At 40.8% G+C, this 22,648-nt stretch overlaps 1 protein-coding gene across 1 annotated transcript in view; it reads right to left on the bottom strand.

Moving 5' to 3' along the window:
- DNAH10 (dynein axonemal heavy chain 10) overlaps positions 1 to 22,648 on the bottom strand; it is a 245,701-nt gene that overhangs the window by 87,691 nt on the left and 135,362 nt on the right. The window contains exons 52-56 of the mRNA XM_077461854.1: positions 10,749 to 10,952; positions 8,897 to 8,977; positions 6,430 to 6,627; positions 3,015 to 3,176; positions 562 to 736 (exon numbers count right to left, since the gene is read on the bottom strand). Coding sequence (XP_077317980.1) covers positions 562 to 736; positions 3,015 to 3,176; positions 6,430 to 6,627; positions 8,897 to 8,977; positions 10,749 to 10,952 — 820 coding nt within the window. The remainder of the gene's footprint in view (positions 1 to 561; positions 737 to 3,014; positions 3,177 to 6,429; positions 6,628 to 8,896; positions 8,978 to 10,748; positions 10,953 to 22,648) is intronic.

Genomic DNA, 22,648 nt, shown 5'->3' on the forward strand with positions numbered 1-22,648 from the left:
ACAGAAAGTACACTTACTTTAATGAAAAGTACACCTTTCCCTCCCATCTTTCCCTTTTACTAATGTAATCTGAAATTAAAGATTGCTATGGGATATTGCACGTTGCACAGATTCACTAATAATACTGATTCACTACTAGTCCAATAGCCTTGGCTATGCTTCCATACAAATATAAAATAGCTGCCCCATTGTAATCTCACTTTTCTTTGTGTGTATCAGCAGTCAGCACCAACTCTTGTTATGTCAGTGTGGGATGCAAGACCTATCTCGTCATGACCACTTTTCGAGATAGAAGACTGGTAATTCCTCATTCCTATACTTCTTTGAATATGATTCCCAAAACCACAAAAAAATAATTCACAACTCTTAAAAATAAAGCAACAAGGAATATTACACCTTCATAGAGTAATACACTACAGCATTTTTCTGGGAGGCTCTATAACAAAACTTGCTGTATCCCGCAATAAAGTAACAGTCTTTATTAATTTCCTTCACCGATTGTTCTGATAAATAGGACACAAAATTGAAAGTTACAAAAATTCAAGATGAGCTTCATTTTACCTTATCTCTGTGACATCAGACTTGTCCAATTTCTGCAGTTCCAGTTTTGCAGCCTCTAATATAGGTAAAGCCTCTGCCAAGGCACTCTCTGCTTCCTTCTTCTCTACAGCAATCACTTTGTTCTGCTCCTCTATTTCTACAGCCTTTTCTTCAGCAAGTTTTTTCTTCTCTTCAGCTGTATTAATCAATAACACAATATGGCATTCATAGCAGAGATTGGATTTGTATATCTAAAGCCTTTTTTTTTTTTAGTTTTGAATAGTGTGGGGAATAATTATTACCCTCTCAGTTTTTTTCCATTTCAATCGTTTTTATTGAATTGTTTGTGTACAAATAAGAAAGAAACAATACAAAGCAGAGCAATAAATGCCATCTCACACGGGGGGCGGCTTCAAAGTAGTCTGACTCTGAAGCCACCCCGCACAGTGCCACCTCAGCGTGGCTTGTAAACGACTTCCTTAAATAGAAGTAAATGCAAGCCACTCTGAAGTCGCCCCAAAGTAGTGCAGGAAGCTTTTTCTAAGTCGGAGCGACTTGAGTATCGCTTCTATTAGGCCTCATGCCCACAGGTGTTTTTACAGCCGCTTTTATGAGCGTTTTTTGCAGCTTAAAAACGCCACTCCATTTTAGCCTATGGCCTCATGCCCACCATGGCGTTTTTGAGCTGTAAATGGCATAGGCGTTTTTAAGCTGAAAAAAAAAAAAACAGGACCAGGGCGTTCTGAGGCATGGCGCTAGAGCTGTAAAAACGACAAACACGAAAAAATGCGCAAAAATGCTACATCGCTGTTTTTGCACGTTTTTGAGCTCTGGTGTTTTTTTTTTTAGTTTCTGTGGCATTGTGGGTAATTTGGGAGTGTAATATAGCCAAGAGATGTATTTTTATTAAAAATGTTACTTAACATTAACGAGCAAAAACGCACATAAACGCCAATGCAAAACGCGATAAAAATTATGTTTTTAATGCTGCTTTTTCCAGGCGTCGGTACTAGCTTTACAGCTCCTTTTTAAAAACGTCCAGGGGCATGAGGCCTAAAAAACTATTCCATTGCACTGCATGGAGCGTGACTTGTCAGGCGGCTAAGTCGCCGACAGGTCGCCCCTGTGTGAACCGGGACTTAACGATTCACATATAGCTCTGTTTACACAACAGAATAGGTGTACAAAGAGAGGGAATAAGAAAGAAGATCCCAACTGAAGTGAATCATTTTTGGGGTCCAGTATAGATGCATACCGTATTTTTCGGACCATAAGGCACACTTAAAATCCTTAAATTTTCTCAAAAATCGACAGTGCGCCTTAAAATGTGGTGCGTCTAATGTATGAATTAATTCTGGTTGTGCTTTCTAACCTAGAACCGATTTTATGTGGTACACAGCTCTCAAAAATCTGTCAAAATATTTTAGCACGGCCTTGGTAAGCTACGAAACTGCACTGCTTGATGGAGTAATACGTACAGCTCTGTGTGCAGGAGCCTCATGGAGTAATACGTACAGCTCTGTGTGCAGGAGCCTCATGGAGTAATACGATCTGTGCTTCAACATTAAGGTGTGTGCATTCATTCATTCATTTTCTATACCCGCTGCCCCAAAAATGGCTCCTGTTAAGAGACATGCTGAAATCGCCCAACTGTTAAAGTCAGACACTGAAGATGAAGAATTTGATGGATTTGTGGTAGAGGAATTAACTGAAAAAGTGAGTGTATTGTTTTGTATTTTATGTGTTACAACTGAACAATGTTGAAAGTTAATGTGACAGAGTTGAATAAAGTTTGACTTATCCTCCAGTAGGATAATTATACAGATCAACCATTAAATGTATTCGGCGTATATGTTCTAAGGCACCAGTAGTACTTTGCATCTATGAGGTGGTCTGTTGAATTAGCGTTTACCATAAAATATCAACCTTTCATAGGTTTCATAAACCCCCCTTGCCAAAGTTGACTGACCTCTCGGTCAATTGTTGGGTTCATGAATCCCCTCCACCATAGATAAAATTATCGTAAACAGGGAAGAGGAGAAAAAATGGGGGGGATACAAAAACTTAACTAGAAAGGAGAAAAAAAAGGGGGGGGGGGGAGTAGAGAAGGGTAAGAAAAGAGAGCAAGGAAAGAAAAAAAACAAAAAAAAAAACAGAAAGGAGAGTTTGTCTGGGGAACCTGGTCAGTTTTTTTACCATCTTTGCTACACTGAGAAGAATTACCATCACTTCCTGTCTCACATACACAATAAGAAATATGTAGAAATTCTTACAAAATAGGGGAAATTTCACATTTAGACAATTGTCACTGGAACAGATATCTACTGTGTCTTCATTTCGATCCAAGACTTCAGTGCTTAGGGTTTTAGTGCAGCAGAGGTAATGTTCTGAGATGTGCTAACCAAGTGGGAATACCTGGGGGGGCTTTGGCGCTGGGGAAATGTAGCTGTCTTTTGATTTTGTGTATTACTCACCTACTATTGTGTTAACTGATATCTCATTCAATAATGCTTCACATGCAGCTGATTTCTCAGCCAATACGACTTTTTGTTCCGCCAGCTTTAGATTCAGCTCAGCCAATTGTACAGCAGCTTCCTTAAGCTTATCTAGACCCCCTTCAAGACGTTTGCACTGTGCTGAGAAAGAAATAAAATTTAAGTCATTTATCAATCTGGCACAGCTCAACATTTTTATTAAAAAATAGGTTTTGGAATCTATAGTATACAGTGCAGAGGCACTGAAGACTTGCAATGTATGTATGATAAAGACAACGCACTTGGTACATCGTAATACAGAATGGTAACAGAGTAGAAGAAAGTCAGCAGCACATACCACACCAAAGCCTCTTCTAACCTACCGAAGCTAAAATCCTCAGGTCGCGAGATCCTGGACCCCCCCCCCCCCCCTATATTTTCAAATATAAAAATAGAAATCTCAGAGACCAAACTAGGAAATTCACCAGGCTTGGATGACTTCTTGTGCTAATAGTATAATCTCCTCTCTCCCACCTTACCCCCATAGTTATCCTTAAAGAGGGAAAAGGTTCAACACCCTATCAATCAATATTGCTGTTAAATGCACATCTCAAAATCTTCACTAAAATTCTGGCTACTCGTCTTCTACATCTCACATCTCTCATTCACCTGAACCACATAGGTTTTCTATCTACAAAAAAAGCCCAAGAAAACACCACCAAAGTTCCCAATTGTATTCATTCAGCTAACTCCACTTTTACACCTGGCCTTCTGTTGGCCACCAATGCTGAAGACAAGGTAAACTGCAATTTTACACTCTTGGTTATTAAATTGCACTTTTATGAAGATTTTCCAAAATATTGCAGGTGTTAAGGGGCCTCTCCAGAAGCTCAATATCACAATATTGTTAGTGCCATTCAAACTACCCTGTGCATCTTCTCCTGACTTGGCCTTTTTATTTATACATATTCTAACCCCAACATGAAAAATGCAGACCAGAATTCTGGTGCCCCTAACCTAATGTTATTTAACACATATTAGCTTAGTCCTGCTTTAATTTTCAGTTTTTTGTTGCAGGGACAAACTGTTTTAATAACGATAGTCCTTTTTCTGTGAATTTAACAATTGACATGTCCAGTGTTTCTATAGTTATCATGCCAGATGATGCTTATATCCAGTACATTCTACCACTGCTATAAAAGGTTGCTTGTTATTTGTTTTGTACTGTACCTGTTTTATACTTTGAAATGTGCATAAATAAAAACAAAACATGCTGACTAGCATAGTTTATTAATTTTGAATCTATAATGTCAATTGTTTTATACAGTGCTTGCTAGTTTTTTATTTTATTTTTCATCATACATAGCTAAAAGAAAAATTTTAGACACCAGCACTACGTTATATGTAAAAGTGCTCCACTCTACAACCCATAGTATGTAAAGAAATGTGTATATATATTGAATACCCAAACAATTATATGTGTTTGTGACTGCCACTACTCCTCAATAACCCATGTCAGACCACCTCAAATTCACACGAAAGTTGTAAACCCACAGCGCTGTCACCACCTCTTATCCACAATATAAAGTATATGAAGAAATTGCATCACAATTTCACTATCATCAAAACTAGAAAGGTCATATGCAAAAGTCCCATTCAGCCAATGTTAAAGGGGCTTATTTTGTAAACAGTTCCCCAATGCATTAATATGCATTCTACTCTGTAATCCATGCACACAAAAACTTCACCCGAGAATACTGACCCTGTGCTTTTCAGCATACGAGCCAAATGCTCCTTGGGACACCAACTGGGCAGGCAAAACGCGATGAGCGGTACTTCCAGTGGCGTCACTTCCAGACAGTGGAGCGCACGCAGCAGAGGCACTTCTAGGTCCACATGCATTTTTTAATTTTGATTCATGTGAGTGTAATGGCAAATTCTTTTTTACAATAAAGGCATGCCATACACATAGAAATTATGAATACAACTTGACATTGATCATACAAGGATGGTTTTCAGTCAACATAGACATCCAAATATAGGGACATTAATCAATATCAATTACTGATATGGGGATAGGGATGTCCTCAGATAGTCACATAGATCTAAGATCAGAGGCAGGGGCGATATCTGTAATGTCAGGTCAATTACACATATAAATAATCGATGCAACATCAAGTGACACCGAATAACCAATCAATGATAATGCTCAAGGAAAAAAAATAAAGAGAGAGGTGGAGAACAGAAGAAAAAGAGAAGAGAGGCAGAAGAGGGTGAGAATAGTATATAGAGAATACAAGTCCTCCTGTTTAATATCACAAAATGGTCAGAACTTATTGTTTGAGTTGAATTCTCAGTTTGAAATAAATGGAGTAGTTGCATCCAGATGTACCATAGGATGGCAGATTTTTCCCAACTATCCAATTTGTTAGCTTGCATTTCCTCCATTAGCATAGTGCCATTGATTATGTCCACCCAGAGGGACAAAGGAGGAGTAAATGTGCATTTCCAAAATCTGGATACAAGTGACCTAGCTGCAGAAAGGAAAAATCTTAAAAGACATGATTTCTGAGATTTGACTGAATCCGGTAAAATAGATAATAGGGCTATGGTGGGGGAAGGAGTGAGAGACTCATCAGAGACATCCCCGTATATATATTTAAAAGACCACTGACCAAAACAGATGGATCCGTTAACAGTTCCACCAAATGTGCAGGTACGTCATCTACTGCTAATTAGTTCTTATTCAATGAGTGCTCTCATGTGTAGTGAACTCTTCCATCAATATAAAAAGTCATCTACCAAGTAGGTTTACAATTACCACATCTTAAGAGATCGATAGTGACCTAATCAATGACAGCTGGTACAGGTTCAAACCTGATGGCAGAGATGGCCCTTTATATGAAATAAAGGTGTTTACGTGAGATCACTCTGAGTAAACGCTAATCACAGTGAAACCCATCTGAGTTTCAAGGGCTCTGGATGTATCCCACTGAATCTCAAAAAAGATTTTTATGCAACCTCTAGTGTGATAAGCTGAAATAGAATAAAAGTTTTTGTTTTGAACAGTATTACAGCATTGTATGTCAGTGTGACACAGCCCGTTGTGATTTCTCTGATAGCTAGAAAAGAATGGATCATTATAATACAGCTGGTTGTCAGAAATTGATTCCAATGTCTATCCTATGAAAGTGCAAGCCTATAAACATTTCAGATACACTCAGCTTCATTCTTATCACAGGGGTATAATAGGCTGCTACCTGAAAAATTCAATCCTTGGAGATAACATTTTGCTTTGCCTCTCGAAGAAAATCTACTATAGCCATGGGTTCCCAACAAGCAGCACAACCAAAGCCATGAGAAATCACATTATCCATATACATGTTATTATTTTAAGTTTACATTAATATTTTACCCAAGTTAAACTGGTTCTTCTCTTCCAACAGTTTGGAATATGTGTTGATGAAGTCAAGGTAGTTCTTCGGAGTTACATAGTTGCTGCGTCTCAGCTTCTGCTGGAATATTTTGCTGAACTTTCCCACAGAATCATGGACCATTACAACATGGCTGATGACTGGCTCTAAATCCTGAGATGGGATCATTTGGCTCTCTCCTGAAGCACACAGAAAGCATAGCTTACATTAAAACATGCTAAATTCAACTAGACCTTACTGGTGTTTTGTCCTTTAACAGCCTTGCTGAAATACATATAACACCCTGCCAAGTCTCATAGTTTCATGATTGAGAAGGTTGAATATCAGTCCATCCAGTTCTACTTCTGTGGGTTTACAAGTGTGTATGCATTTATCTCTCTACCAATACCCATATTCCTGTATATTGTGATTGTTAAGATGGACATCTAAGAGCTTTTTGAACTTAAGAACACTCTCCGCTGACACCACACCAGTTGTGGAAGAGAGTTCCACATTCCTACTTCTCTAACAATACCCTAAGCAGTTTGTGATTAAACAGCTTCTTGTCCTAATTCAGTGAATGGCCCTGTTTCTTCTTACATTAAGTGTCATGAGACTGAATAGTCTTTTCTCTATGTTTGGGTGACCACTGACATTGATATTTGTATAGTGCAATCTTATCTCTTAAGTGTCTCTTCTACATGGAGAATACGTTTAATGTATGTATGCAGTTGTTCCTCATAATTGAGGTCCTCCAGTCCTCTTATTAGTATTGTTGCCCTTCTCTGCACTCCCTTCAGTTCCAGCACATCCTTCCTGAGGACTGGTAACCAGAACTGGACGACATATTCAAGATGCAGCCGTACCAGAGTCTAGTAAAGTGGTAGAATTATAGTTTTTTTTTAGTGTGTTATGGTGGACTATTGTGTTATATAGCCGAGAATTGTAGTATGCGAGCAGAAAACAATTAAAATGGCAACAGAACTGTCAGGAATGGTTTTAAATATGTGAAATTATAATTTGGTGAAGACTAGAAGATGTAGTCATAGGCTCAGTATAATAGTAGTATCAAGCAGTGTCTACAATGTTTCCATAACTAATGACCACCAGGAGCTACTCTATATATTATATTGTGTATAATTATTACAGAAAGGCTTCCTAAAGCAAAAGAATACTTTGTGGATTCTATACTATAATTTAGTCAGATGGAAACTTTTGATTCATCTACTGTAAGCACATCGGTTTGATACTACTTGTAATCCTCAGAATATGACTGTCATTGCCTGTAGTGATTGTGTACGATAGTTAGAGCTCTCCTAACAAGAAACTCATGAGCACTTGCTCCATACTGGGGGCTGTGTGGGTCAACACAAACACATAACTCCAAAGTCTTAGAACAGCAAGTCACTCCCTTGTCTCGTCTCCTCCCTCTCCAAGTGATTTGGTACAGAAAGTGCACTGTCCTCAATAGGAAGTTTGTGGAAGCTGTGCTTAGGCATCTGGAGCCAGTGCCAGTGAAGTCTCCAACATGTAAGTGATTGGCACATATATGGACTAATTCATGCAAATGGGGAATGTTTTCCTGGCTAATCAGAATATATTAGTAAAAGAATTGAGGGTTCAATATTACTTTAATGCGTCATCACATCAATAATGTATCAGACTGCCTAAAATCTTAATCAGACAAAGCTTTCTATGCTGTCTCTTTAGCTAACTCAAAGTACTTTGGGAATACTTTGCCTTGTATTAAATGTTTATTTGTGCATCACAGCATTTAAATGTGTAAATATGTATCAATAAAAACTGCTGAAAAAAAAACAACAGTTTAAAAAACGTCTAAACTTAAAAAAAAGCAACATTAATATTCATATAAATCATTACGGTTTTTCTTTAGTAAATGTCGAGAAACATTTATGTTGAGTATGTCAGTAGAATAAAAATCAAGGATAATATGCAGCTGTATTGGCCCATTGTTGCCAATTTGATTTTAATTAAAATTAGTTCAGTGAAAAATTATTTGTGATTGGTTTGTTTTGGTTATGCCTCATTCCGATGGGTGCTGATACCCGTAACCCGTGAATGAGTGTCTTATTTATGCAGCTTCAGACACCAAGTTCTGGGTGCTGCAGAGTGCCTACATAAACAAAGCTGCTCATCCCAATTTGACAGCTGTGATGGTGCAACAGCCCTGAATGCAGACAGTGTTTTGAGGTCACTTACCCATACAGCTGTCAAACTGGGATGAACGGCAGTATTTATGCAGCCACTACATCCCAAGAGACATGAATGGGCTGTCTGCACAACGCACCTGGCAGCTAAAGCTGCATTAACAACGTGCTCATTCATGGTCTACACAGGTGTCAGCGCCTGTCTGAATAAGGCCTTACTTTGCATATCCACACTGCTCTTTGCACTGCTTAATTGAACAAGCCTGGCAGTACAAATTACTGTAGCTCTTAGTACACTTACCTAAAAATGATTTAGCAACAGCATACAGGGCTTGAGGTGGCCAGGGCAAGAACCAATCAATTCCAGTATTATTCACCAAACCTTGAAATAAAATATCATAGACTTAATAACATTCAAAATATAATGAAAGCAATAATGTGCAGTAAAAATGTATTACAGTGAGAACATGTAGTAATTGTAATAATTCTATTTTAACATACAGCTGCATTCATTCCAAGGATTATTCCAACAAAATTTTCAGCAATAGCAGACAGGTTATTAAGACTAAGAGGGCTTTCGCACTGCCGTGCCCATAGCGTCGGCGGTAAAACGCTGCCATTTTTAGCAGCGTTTTACCGTTGGATTTGCGGCGTATTTCGGCCGCTAGCGGGGCGCTTTTACCCCCCCGCTAGCGGGCGAGAAAGGGTTAAAACTGCCCGCAATACGCAGCAATAGCGGCGTTTTGCTTGCGGTATTGCAGCGCTGCCCCATTGATTTCAATGGGGAGCAGCGGTGGAGGAGTGGTAAACACACCGCTCCTTCACCACTCCATAGAAGCTGCTGGCAGGACTTTTCCTAACGTCCTGCCAGCGCAACGAGACAATAGTGCAGCAGTTTGAAGGCGGATTGCAGGTGCTATTTCTAATGCTATAGCGCCTGCAAAACGCCCTCAGTGTGAAAGGGGTCTAAAACCCATTTTCAGAGCTCAATCTCATCATGGAGTTTACTGCCTCCCTTCATAATTGCTATACAAAATATCTGGCAATATGGTACATCTGGATCAATTTTTGTACATCTGCTAAACTCCAGCCCTTCCTTTAACTATTACATGGAATGTCTGTTTGCAATTTTTGCTGAATTAGTCGACTCCTGGGTACCCCCTTCTGCCCCACTCTTTCCTTTTTTCTCTTTGCCCTATTTTCTCTTCATGTGGCTTTCCATTTCTGCTAACATTCTTTCCTGTGCAGATACTAGCAACTAATCAGTAGAGGCCCATGCCCTAAATTTTGAAGGGACACTTTATTTATAATATCTCCCTGGGTCTGAGGTTGTTAAGTAGTGTCGTGGGTTCCATATTCCTAGAATAGTATTGGATTTGAGCCTGTGTGCTGAGTATCTCAAACAGAAAAGTGGCATACTGGCACACCCTTCAGCAACAAACTGGGAAATTATTGGCATCAATCAGCATCAGACAAAGGGCGTTTATTTACTAAACCTGGAGAGTGCAAAATTTGGCGCAGCTGTACATGGCAGACAATCAGCTTCTAACTTCAGCTTGTTCAATTAAGCTTTGACAAAAAACCTTGAAGCTGATTGGTTTCTATGCAGAGCTGCACCAGATTTTGTACTGTCCAGTTTTAGTAAATCAATCCCAATGTGTTTTTTTAAAGCTAAACTTCAAAGAGAGACATACAAAAATTAAGAATCATTTTTTTATGCATTTCTGTCTATCCAGTTCTGTCATACAGGCAAGGGGCCTAATTTTTCCTCCCCTACAAATATGTAACACTTCCAGAGGTTCTGTCCCTCCCTCAGCCTGTGACAAATGGTAAAAGGTAAATCAGCACACTGATGAACTCATCTTCGTCACTCTGCTCTATCCATCTATCACCGTGTTTTTTAGTTCCTCTCCCATTTTGAGTTATGCGGTACAGAAGATTGCAAGAAGCTTCCATCAAGTAAAATTCTGGTACGTACGTTGCTTGCATTTACAAAAAATACTGCATTTATTTGTGTAGATTATATTTGCCTAGAATTCAGCTTTAACTTTTGTTACTACAAAAATACTTTTGATGCTTTCTTAGGCCTTTACTTTAAACCACGTGATGTAAAATGGTTTGAATGTCAAAAAAAAAGGGGGTGTCTTTCTTACCTGGAAAATTCCTGCATCTTGTTCTTAATGTGTCACCAACCGGGGACATTCCAAGAACAATATGGAGGTTGTTGGCACTCTTGTTAACAAAGTATTGCCAAATGCTTTCTTTTGCTGGGCCCATCCCATTTTTACTAGCTTCATCCCTGATTTGGCTTAAAATAGACTCCTTTTCTTCATCAGGGAAAAGTGCAGGAACCATGCCTAAAAAAAAAAAAAAAAAAAAAGACAAACATTATAACATTACATGTATTCCATGATATTCTCTTGCTCTTGGAACACTAGTGAAGATGAATTTCTGTGTTTATATAGGTTTATTTAAAAAGGCAAAGTACAATGTAGAAAATGCAGCAACCAATAAACCACGGATATGAATAACGTAATCTGCTACCTGACAAGTTTCTAGAAGTTTGTAGCCTGCAGTTATATTTTTGTATTTTTTTTCTTAAGATAATGGAAAATGTAAAAGAAATGCATAAAATCTATCAGAGTTATGTTTATAAATGATTCATATAACAAAATTGCTATGCGATCTTATATCCTTCCAAAAGCATGCTATCTGCATTTTGTAGCCCTATGAGTGAAGCACTAATACCAGAATTACCAGAGCTTTTCAGTTGATGGAGAAAATTAAGTGGAACATGCTTCTACAGAATAAATTAATAAAAATACATGACTATATACAATCAAAGTAATTGTAAACGTAGACTTACTCTTATTATTTTACTTGTTATAATGTCCAATTTTCACTTGGTATTATGGTTTTGTATTTTGAATTTTTTTTTCAATAAACTCATATTGAAAATAATATCCAATTTGCATATAAAGCCAACAATTCTAGAATGTATCGTATACTCCTCATCTAATTTAAATATAAATATTTAAAAAGGCATTCGAGTGTTGTATATTAACAACGTTTTTGTACACATTTTAAATACTTGAGCCCCTCAATGGTCCCTTGCAGGTTCACAATAATGTGCAGAAAGAATGGTTCACTTTATGTCAATGGCAAAGAGGATGTTAAAGGTACATTAAAGACAAAGATGAAACTTCTAAAAGAAGTGTACCTTTAAAATATGGACACAGTCTAAACCTTTAACCACTTAAAGAGGGAGTCCGGCGAAAAACTTTTTTTTTTTTTAAAAGTCAGCAGCTACAAATACTGCAGCTGCTGACTTTTAATAAATGGGCACCTTTGCTGGAGTCCATCGATATCGGCAGCTGAGGTCAAGCAATCACTGGGCTCTCGGCTGCTGCCATCACCATTCTCAGTGAGGGAATCAGGAAGTGAAGCATTGCGGCTTCACTTCCTGGTTCCCTACTGCTCATGCACGAGCCATGCAGTGCAATGGGAATGGTCCGCCCTGTCTCTGGGACCTGTGTGTATCCCAGCAGACAGCGCGCCGGGACAGGAAGAGGAATAGACTCCCGGCCATTTAAGAAAAATGGCCCTTTAAGAGCTATGGGCGGAAGTGACGTTTTGCCATTGCTTCCACCCTACAATGGTATGGAGACAGGTGGGGGACCATCTTCCCCTCACTCGTCTCCATACCAAGGAACGAGCAACATCCAATCGCCTCCACCGCTGCCGACGGCTCCAGTAAGCAGCGGAGGGCATGGGTTTGCCGCAGGAAGGGGGCCGCCAATAAAAGTGATCTTGAGGCAAATCCGCTGCAAAGACCACCATTATCAGAAAGCGGACCGCTGGCCGAAGAAGAGGATACCGGGTCTATGGCAGCTAGCTGCTGCCATCACAACGATATTCCTCTTCAAAGTTAGGATGTATATTGGCATGAGGCAGTCTGTGAGTGGTTAATTGCACTCATTTTAATCCTGGCATTCACCATGTTCATTTTGTGCACTAGGAGTTGCTAGTATCCCCATTTACAGATTTGCCTGAATGAAAGTTTGTACATACAGGGCCTTGAAAAAGTATTAATATCCCTTGAAATTTTCCACATGGGCTTTTATGTGATAGACCAACACAGAGTGGCACATAATTGTGAAGTGGAAGGAAAATAATAAATGGTTTTCAATTTTTTTTACAAATAAATCTGTGAAAAGTGTGGCCTGTATTTGTATTCAGCCCCCCTAAATCAATACTTTGTAGAACCACCTTCCGCTGCAATTACAGCTGCAAGTCTTTTTTGGGAAGTCTCTATCAGCTTTGCACATCTAGAGAGTGAAATTTTAGCCTATTCTTCTTTGCAAAATAGCTCAGTCTCTGTCAGATTGGATGGAGAGCATCTGTGAACAGCAATTTTCAAGTCTTGCCACAGATTCTCAGTTGGATTTAGGTCTGGACTTTGACTGGGCCATGCTAACGCATGAATATGCTTTGATCTAAACCATTCCATTGTAGCTCTGGCTGTATGTTTAGGTTCCTTTTCCTGCTGGAAGGTGAAGCTCTGCCCCAATCTCAATTCTTTTGAAGACTTTAACAGGTTTTCTTTTAAGATTGCCCTGTATTTGTCTCCATTCATCTTCCCATCAACTCTGACCAGCTTCCTTTTCCCTGCTGAAGAAAAGCATCTCCACAACATGATGCTGTCACCACCATGTTTCATGATGGGGATGGTGTGTTCAGGGTAATTAATGTGCAGATTAGTTTTTTGCCCCACACATCGTTTTGCTTTTAGGCCAAAAAGTTCGATTTTGGTCTCATCTGACCAGAGCACCTTCTTCCACATGTTTGGTGTGTCCTCTACATGGCTTCTCACAAACTGAAAATAGGACTTCTTATGACTTTCTTTCAACAATGGCTTTCTTCTTGACACTCTTCCATAAAGACCAGATTTGTGGCGTGCACGACTAATAGTTGTCCTATTGACAGATTCTCCAACCTGAGCTGTGGATCTTTGCAGCTCCTCCAGAGTTACCATGGGTCTCTTGGCTGCTTCTCTGATTAATGTTCTCTGTGTTCTCAGTACTCTGTGAGATGTTCAAAGCTTGGGATATTTTTTTTATAACCTAACCCTGCTTTAACCACTTGCCGACCGCCGCACGACGATGTACGTCGACAGAATGGCACGGGCAGGCATAAGGGCTTACATGTACGTCCTTGCCTGCCCGCGGGTCGGGGGCCCAATCGGGCCCCCGCCCGGTGCCTGCGGCGGTCGGTATTCGTTCGGGAGCGATCCCGGACGAGGGGACGGCCATTCATTCATGGCCACCCCCTCGCGATCGCTCCCGACGAATGAAAATGCTCGGTGACATCACTTCCTCTCCTGTAATGTAAACACAGGCAGAGGAAGTGATGTAATCTCTCCTCATGTCGGTCTTTTTCGTTCCGGCACCGAGGAGAGAGGATCGTGAGTTGCACCTAACACTACACTAACAGTAGAACACGCCAGGCACACTTTTCACCCCCCTGATCACCCCCCAATCACCCCCCAATCACCCCTGCCCCCCCCAGTCACAGTGACACCAATTGCATATTTTTTTTTTTTTCTTTTTTTTTTTTTGCATTGGTGTCATTTGTGACTGTAATAACTGTTAGGGCAGTTAGGGCTAGCCCCCTTTAGCTCTAGGGTGCCCCCCTAACCCCCCCAATAAAGGTTTAACCCCGTGATCACCCCCCGTTGCCAGTGTCACTAATAAGCGATCGTTTTTCTGATCGCTGTATTAGTGTCACAGGTGACGCTAGTTAGGCATGTAGGTATTTAGGTTCGCTGCAGCTTTTTATAGCGTCAGGGACCCCCATATACTACCGCATAGCCCCCTGATTGCCCCCCAGTTAACCCTTTCACCAGTGATCACCATATAACTGTTACAGGTGACGCTGGTTGGTTAGTTTTTTTTTTTTTTGTTTCAGGGCACCCGCCATTTATTACCTAATAAAGGTTTAACCCCCTGATCACCCGGCGGGTGATATAAGTTTGAGGGTCAGATAAGGCCTGCGTCGCCCCAGCGTCAGGTTAGTGCCAGTACCGCTAACACCCACGCGCAAAGCATACACCTCCCTTAGTAATATAGTATCTGATCAGATCTATATTAGCGTTGCCAGCATTTTAGGTTTCCCAAAACGCATTGTTAGCGGGATCAGCCCAGATACCTGCTAGCACCTGCGTTTAGCCCCTCCGCCAAGCCCAGCCCAGCCCACCCAAGTGCAGTATCGATCGATCACTGTTACTTACAAAACACAACACACATAACTGCAGCGTTCGCAGAGTCAGGCTTGATCCCTGCGATCGCTAACAGTTTTTTTTGTAGCGTTTTGAAACAGTCGCTGACAGGCTAGGTGCTTTTTTACCTGTGAGTCTCACTAGTGTACCCCTAAATTTAGAGCCCAAAATGGCAAAGCGAAGGTACACTAGTGAAGAGGCCTACACGTTTCTGAGCATGACAGATAGTGAAGAGGACGTCACTCATCTGTCAGATTCAGGCTCAGAATACGATCCTGTAGAGGACAGCGGCTCCATGACAGATAGCTCTGACGACGGAGATGAGGCCTCTGTTAGGGACAGGTGTGCCCGATCCCGAATGTATTCTGTTGTTGAGGTGCATAAACCGCAGGCCACTCGTATGGAGCAGAGACGTACTAGAGCCGCTCATCCTTCTGGTGAACTGGCAAGCACCAGCGGCCTAGTACACCCTGGACCTACATCCAGCACTGCAGTAACACGTGGTGACGTGGCGAGTCCCATAAGTGCAGTTCAAGCTGGCGAGGTGGCAAGCACAAGTAGTGTCCCACTGCCACCAAGAAGAAGACAAAGACAGGCCCGTCGTACCCATAGTGCCCTTCCTGCAGAATTCGCCAATCCTATTTGGGTGCCCACCACTTCTGCAGAACCCGTACTTCCCCCATTCACTGGCCAACCTGGCATTAACGTGGAAACAGTTGATTTTACGACACTTGACTTTTACTCACTGTTTTTCACTGAAGATCTCTATAGATCTATTGTGGACCAAACCAATTTGTACGCTGCTCAACACATCGCCACTATTCCCCAGTCCGCCCTTGCCAGACAATGGAAACCAGTTACGGTTTCCGAATTTAAAATCTTTCTGGGCCTCTCCCTCAACATGGGCATAACCAAAAAGAGTGAGTTGCGGTCATATTGGTCCACTGACCCAATTCACCATATGCGCGTGTTCTCTGCTTCCATGTCCAGGGCACGATACGAGCAGATTTTGCGGTTCATGCACTTCAGCGACAATGAACTCTGTCATCCTCGTGGAGACCCTGAATACGATCGGCTCTACAAAATTCGGCCCCTCATAAACCACTTCAACCAACGTTTTGCAGACTTGTTTACTCCCGATCAAGTTGTCTGCGTTGATGAGTCCCTGATTAAGTTTTCTGGTCGCTTGTCATTCAAACAATACGTCCCCAACAAGCGTTCCAGATACGGGGTCAAGATGTATAAGCTCTGTGACAGGGCCACAGGCTATACATGTAGTTTCATGGTTTATGAGGGTAAAGATAGTCACGTAGAGCCGGAGAACTGCCCTGACTACATAGGAAGCGCTGGCAAGATAGTGTGGGACATGGTGTCACCCTTATTCGGAAAGGGGTACCACTTGTACGTGGACAATTATTACACAAGCGTGCCACTGTTTAGTCACTTGTTTGATCAGCAGATTGGAGCATGTGGCACCGTGCGACCTAATCGCCGGGGCTTTCCCCAGCGGCTTGTAGAGTCCCGTCTTAGGCTGGGGGAGAGAGCCTGCTTGCGCAGTAATAATTTGCTCGCTATGAAGTGGAGGGATAATAAGAATGTTTTCGTTCTTACCTCCCTTCATGCAGACACGACGGTCCAAATTCCTACGGCGACTGGTATTGTGGAGAAACCCCTCTGTGTCCACAAATATAACCTTAACATGGGAGGGGTGGACCTCAATGACCAGTTGTTGGCGCCGTATCTAGTTGCCCGTAAGTCCAGACGCTGGTACAAAAAAGTGTCTGTTTATTTATTCCAATTGGCTATACTGAATGCTTATGTACTACACAAAGCTTCAGGACGGACTGGATCCTTCCTTCTGTATCCAGGCGGTGCTCCACCTCACCTTCCCCTACCAGATGCAGTAAGCCGGCTGCATGAGAGGCATTATTCTTATGTCCTCCCGAGTACCCCTACCCAACGAGCCCCCCAAAGAAAATGTCATGTCTGCAGAAAGCGCGGATTTAGGCGTGACACCCGTTCTTATTGTCCCCGCTGTCCTGGCAATCCTGGTCTTTGTCAGGGTGAGTGTTTTGAACGCTACCATGAACTAGTTGAGTATTAGCGTAGGGTACAGCATTGCACAGGCTAGGCACACGTTCACAGGGTCTCCCAAGATGCCATCACATTTTGAGAGACCCAAACCGACACAACAGAAGTGTTAAAGTTACATAAAAAAGTGTTAAAAAAAAAAAAAAAGTAAAAAAACCAAAAAACCAAAAAAAATATAAAATAAAAAAACCAAAAATAGTTGTCGTTTTATTGTTCTCTCTCTCTCTCTCTCTATTCTCTCTCTATTGTTCTGCTCCTTTGTACTGTATTCTATTCTGCAATGTTTTATTGTTAACCATTTTTTGTTTTCAGGTACGCCATTCAGCTGTAGCGTGGATTTATTTATCTTGACAGCAACAGCGTTTGCTCCCACGATACGTAAAGCCACGACTCCAGAGCTGTCGGAGGTGATTTCACCACCACAGTTAAAAAAGAGCATATATGCTGAAGCATGGGGGCATAAGGGGTGGATGAGCGATTTTGCTCCTAATGCCACGTACATACAGTCAAAATTCCGACGGAGGGCTTGCCCGTGGAAAAGTTTGAATGTATGTACGTGGCATAACTTTTTTGCGGGAGGATGCACCCATGCTTCGGCATATATATATTTTAGGCACAGATTGTGTTAAATGTGTTATTTTTTGCTATTTTTTTTGTATTTGCTTTGCAGGTATGGTACGTCTTACTGTTATACTGTAATGTTACTTTGTTTTATTGTTAACCATCATTTGCTTAGCAGGTACGCCATTCAGTTGCAGCGCGGATTTATTTATCTTGACAGCAACAGCGTTTGCTCCCATGATACATAAAGCCGCGACTCCAGCACTGTCGGGGGTGATTTCACCACCACAGTTAAAAAAGAGCATATATGCCGAAGCATTGGGGCATAAGGGGTGGAGGAGCGATCTGCTCCTACCTTTTGCGGGAGGATGCCCCTATGCTTCGGCATATATAAATGGTGCATGTATGCCCACCATTAGAAAGTGGGTGGATGAAGGGTGGTATCTAATGGTGGGCATACCCACCGATCAATATTTTTTTTTCGTTCAGCCCACAGGCTGCATGAAAAAAAAATTACAATAAGCTTCTAAATGTTGTGCATAAAATGCCAGGACAGTTCAAAACCTCCCCAAATGACCCCATTTTAGAAAGTAGACACCCCAAGCTATTTGCTGAGAGGCATGTCGAGTCCATGGAATATTTTATATTTTGACAAAAGTTGTGGAAAAAATACATTATTATATTTTTTTTTTTTTTTTTTGCACAAAGTTGTCATTAAATGATATATTGCTCAAACATGCCATGGTTATATGTAAAATTACACCCCAAAATACATTCTGTTGCTTCTCCTGAGTACGGGGATACCACAAGTGTGAGACCTTTTGGGAGCCTAACCGCGTACGGTACCCCAAAATCCAAGCACCACCTTCAGGATTTCTAAGGGTGTAAATTTTTGATTTCATTCCTCACTGCCTATCACAGTTTCGGAGGCCATGGAATGCCCAGATAGCACAAAATCCCCCCAAGTGACCCCATTTTGGAAAGGAGACACCCCAAGCTATTTGCCGAGAGGTATGGTTAGTATTTTGCAGACCTTCATTTTTGTCACAAAGTTTTGAAAATTGAAAAAAAGAAAAAAAATATACATTATTTTTTTTTTTCTTCATTTTCAAAAACAAATGAGAGCTGCAAAATACTCACCATGCCTCTCGGCAAATAGCTTGTGGTGTCTACTTTCCAAAATGAGGTCATTTTGGGGGGTTTTGTGCTATTTTGGCATTTTATGGCCTTCAAAACTGTGATAGGTAGTGAGGTGTGAAATCAAATATTTACACCCTTAGAAATCCTGAAGGCGGTTCTTGGTTTTCGGGGCCCCGTACGCGACTAGGCTCCCAAAAAGTCCCACACATGTGGTATCCCCGTACTCAGGAGAAGCAGCAGAATTTATTTTGGGGTGTCATTTCACATATGCCCCTGGCATGTGTGAGCAATATATCATTTAGTGACAACTTTGTGAAAAAAAAATAAAAAAAAATAAAAGTTTGTACTTTTCCCGCAACTTGTGGCAAAATATAAAATATTCCATGGACTCAACATGCCTCTCAGCAAATAGCTTGGGGTGTCTACTTTCTAAAATGGGGTCATTTGTGGGGGTTTTGTGCCATCTTGGCATTTTATGGCCTTCAAAACTGTAATAGGTAGTGAGGCGTGAAATCAAAAATTTACGCCCTTAGAAAGCCTGAAGGCGGTTCTTGGCTTTCGGGGCCCCGTACGCAGCTAGGCTCCCAAAAAATCCCACACATGTGGTATCCCCGTACTCAGGAGAAGCAGCAGAATTTATTTTGGGGTGTCATTTCACATATGCCCATGGCATGTGTGAGCAATATATCATTTAGTGACAACTTTGTGAAAAAAAAAAAAAAAAAAAAAGTTTGTAATTTTCCCGCAACTTGTGGCAAAATATAAAATATTCCATGGACTCAACATGCCTCTCAGCAAATAGCTTGGGGTGTCTACTTTCTAAAATGGGGTCATTTGGGGGGGTTTTGTGCCATCTTGGCATTTTATGGCCTTCAAAACTGTAATAGGTAGTGAGACGTGAAATGAAAAATTTACACCCTTAGAAAGCCTGAAGGCGGTGCTTGGTTTTCGGGGCCCCGTACGCGGCTAGGCTCCCAAAAAGTCCCACATATGTGGTATCCCCGTACTCAGGAGAAGCAGCAGAATTTATTTTGGGGTGTCATTTCACATATGCCCATGGCATGTGTGAGCAATATATCATTTAGTGACAACTTTGTGAAAAAAAAAAAAAAAAAAGTTTGTAATTTTCCCGCAACTTGTGGCAAAATATAAAATATTCCATGGACTCAAAATGCCTCTCAGCAAATAGCTTGGGGTGTCTACTTTCTAAAATGGGGTCATTTGGGGGGGTTTTGTGCCATCTTGGCATTTTATGGCCTTCAAAACTGTAATAGGTAGTGAGGCGTGAAATGAAAAATTTACGCCCTTAGAAAGCCTGAAGGCGGTGCTTGGTTTTCGGGGCCCCGTACACGGCTAGGCTCCCAAAAAGTCCCACATATGTGGTATCCCCATACTCAGGAGAAGCAGCAGAATTTATTTTGGGGTGTCATTTCACATATGCCCATAGCATGTGTGAGCAATATATCATTTAGTGACAACTTTGTGAAAAATTTATAAAGTTTGTAATTTTCCCGCAACTTGTGGCAAAATATAAAATATTCCATGGACTCAACATGCCTCTCAGCAAATAGCTTGGGGTGTCTACTTTCTAAAATGGGGTCATTTGTGGGGGTTTTGTGCCATCTTGGCATTTTATGGCCTTCAGAACTGTGATAGGTAGTGAGGAGTAAAATGACATATGTATGCCCTTAGAAATCCTGAAGGCGGTGCTTGGCTTTCGGGGCCCCGTACGCGGCTAGGCTTCCAAAAAGTCGACCACATGTGGTATCCCCGTACTCAGGAGAAGCAGCAGAATGTATTTTGGGGTACAATTCCACATATAACCATGGCATGTGTGAGCAATATATCATTTAGTGACAACTTTGTGTAAAAAAAAAAAAAAATTTTGTTTTGTCATTATTCAATCGCTTGCGGCAAAAAAATAAAATATTCAATGGGCTCAACATGCCTCTTATCAATTTCCTTAGGGTGTCTACTTTCCAAAATGGGGTCATTTGGGGGGGTTTTGTACTGCCCTGCCATTTTACCACCTCAAGAAATGAAGCTGAAAAGCTGCGTGAATTCCAGAAAATGTACCTTAGTTTGTAGATGTGACAACTTTTGCGCAAACCAATAAATATACAATTATTGACTTTTTTTTTACCAAAGACATGTGGCTGAATACATTTTGGCCTAAATGTATGACTAAAATTGAGTTTATTGGATTTTTCTAATAACAAAAAGTAGAAAATATCATTTTTTTTCAAAATTTGTGGTCTTTTTACGTTTATATCGCAAAAAATAAAAATCGCAGAGGCAATCAAATACCATCAAAAGAAAGCTCTATTTGTGGGAAGAAAAGGACGCAAATTTCGTTTGGGTACAACATTGCATGACCGCGCAATTACCAGTTAAAGCAGCGCAGTGCCAAAGTGTAAAAAGACCTCTGGTCATTTACCAGCAAAATGGTCCGGTCTGAAGGTGGTTAAACTTCTCCACAACTTTATCCCTGACCTGTCTGGTGTGTTCCCTGGCCCTCATGATGCTGTTTGTTCACTAAGATTCTGTAACAAACCTCTGAGGGTTTAACTGAACAGCTGTATTTATACTGAGATCAAACTACACACAAGTGGACTCTATTTACTAATTAGATGACTTCAGAAGGAAATTAGTTCCACTAGATTTTAGTTAGGCGTATCAGCATAAAGGGGGTTGAATACAAATGCACAACACACTTTTCACATATTTATTTGTAAAAAAAAATTGAAAACCATCTATCATTTTCTTTCCACTTAACAATTACGTGCCACTTTGTGTTGGTCTATCCAATAAAATACATTCACGTTTTTGGTTGTAACATGACAAAATAGGGGCATTTTCAAGGGGTATGAAAACTTTTCAATGCACTGTATGTAAAATAATGCGGTGGTTTTTGATACAGTTGTTAAATAGCTATAGGCTTTATTTTCCACATGCAGCTGCAGTTTCAATTTCTTATATTTCATACTCCCAGAAAAAATAAAATGCTTTTTAACCTCCCTGGCAGTATGATTATTTCAGATTTTAGGGGCTGAAAGCGGTACCACTATTTTGTATGAAAATTTGGCGTTTTATATTGTAGTCCTGTAATTCTTAGCAATAACTCACTTAAATCTGTCCAAACCAGAGTCTAGCAGACATCCCGGGTATGATAAAGTTTGAAAAATTAAATCATAAATTATAATATAATAAATAACTATAAATAATTATACCAAATAATAATATAATAATAATAAAAATGATTCAATAATGTAATCAAATCAAAAACACTGAAATTTGCTCAGTTGCAGAATTGTCACTGTCATTACTTTTCAGTATTTGATGAAGGATCTCCCCCCAAATCGCTATCGCTCAATTCTGTGAGTGATTCTAATTTATTATCGCTGTTTTCTAGCTGGTCTAAAACCTCTTTTGATGTAAAGGGACAGTTTTGGTTGCTATGGACAATCTCCAGTTTCCAGGCAGAAAGAACAGTTTTTATATTATAAAACTGCATGCAGGGCACTGGGTAGACCACTAGGGGCAAAGGGGATGTGAAATAATTGCATACAGTAATGTAATCTGTAAGATTACATTATATTGTATGTATAGTGTGTGTTTTACTTTTTGAATTTGGTGGCGTTCTCTGTCCCTGTGCGTTGAAACACTCGCAGGGAACCGAGCCCGGTGATGTGATACATCAAGCGGAGGACGAGCCGCTCGCACTGCGGGGGGACATCGCTGGATCCGGGGGATAAGGTAAGTAAGCTCATCCTGAAACCAGCGATGTGGTCCCAAGTCTGGCTCGGGGGTTACCGCTAATGGTACTGAATTTTCATCCCGAGCCAGACTCAGGACTACCGCCAGGGGGGTTAAAGTGTATGTAAACTGTAATAATGAACTTTTCATTTGCTCCCTTTTGGTCTGTTAACCTTTCTAACGGTATTCCCGAGTGTGGCTCAGGGTGAATTTTCACTACCAAAAGCG

Source organism: Lithobates pipiens, unplaced genomic scaffold (assembly GCF_037356315.1).
Source record: "Lithobates pipiens isolate NorthernLeopardFrog02 unplaced genomic scaffold, aLitPip1_a1.2 Scaffold_3, whole genome shotgun sequence".
NCBI classification, from domain to species: Eukaryota; Metazoa; Chordata; class Amphibia; order Anura; family Ranidae; genus Lithobates; species Lithobates pipiens.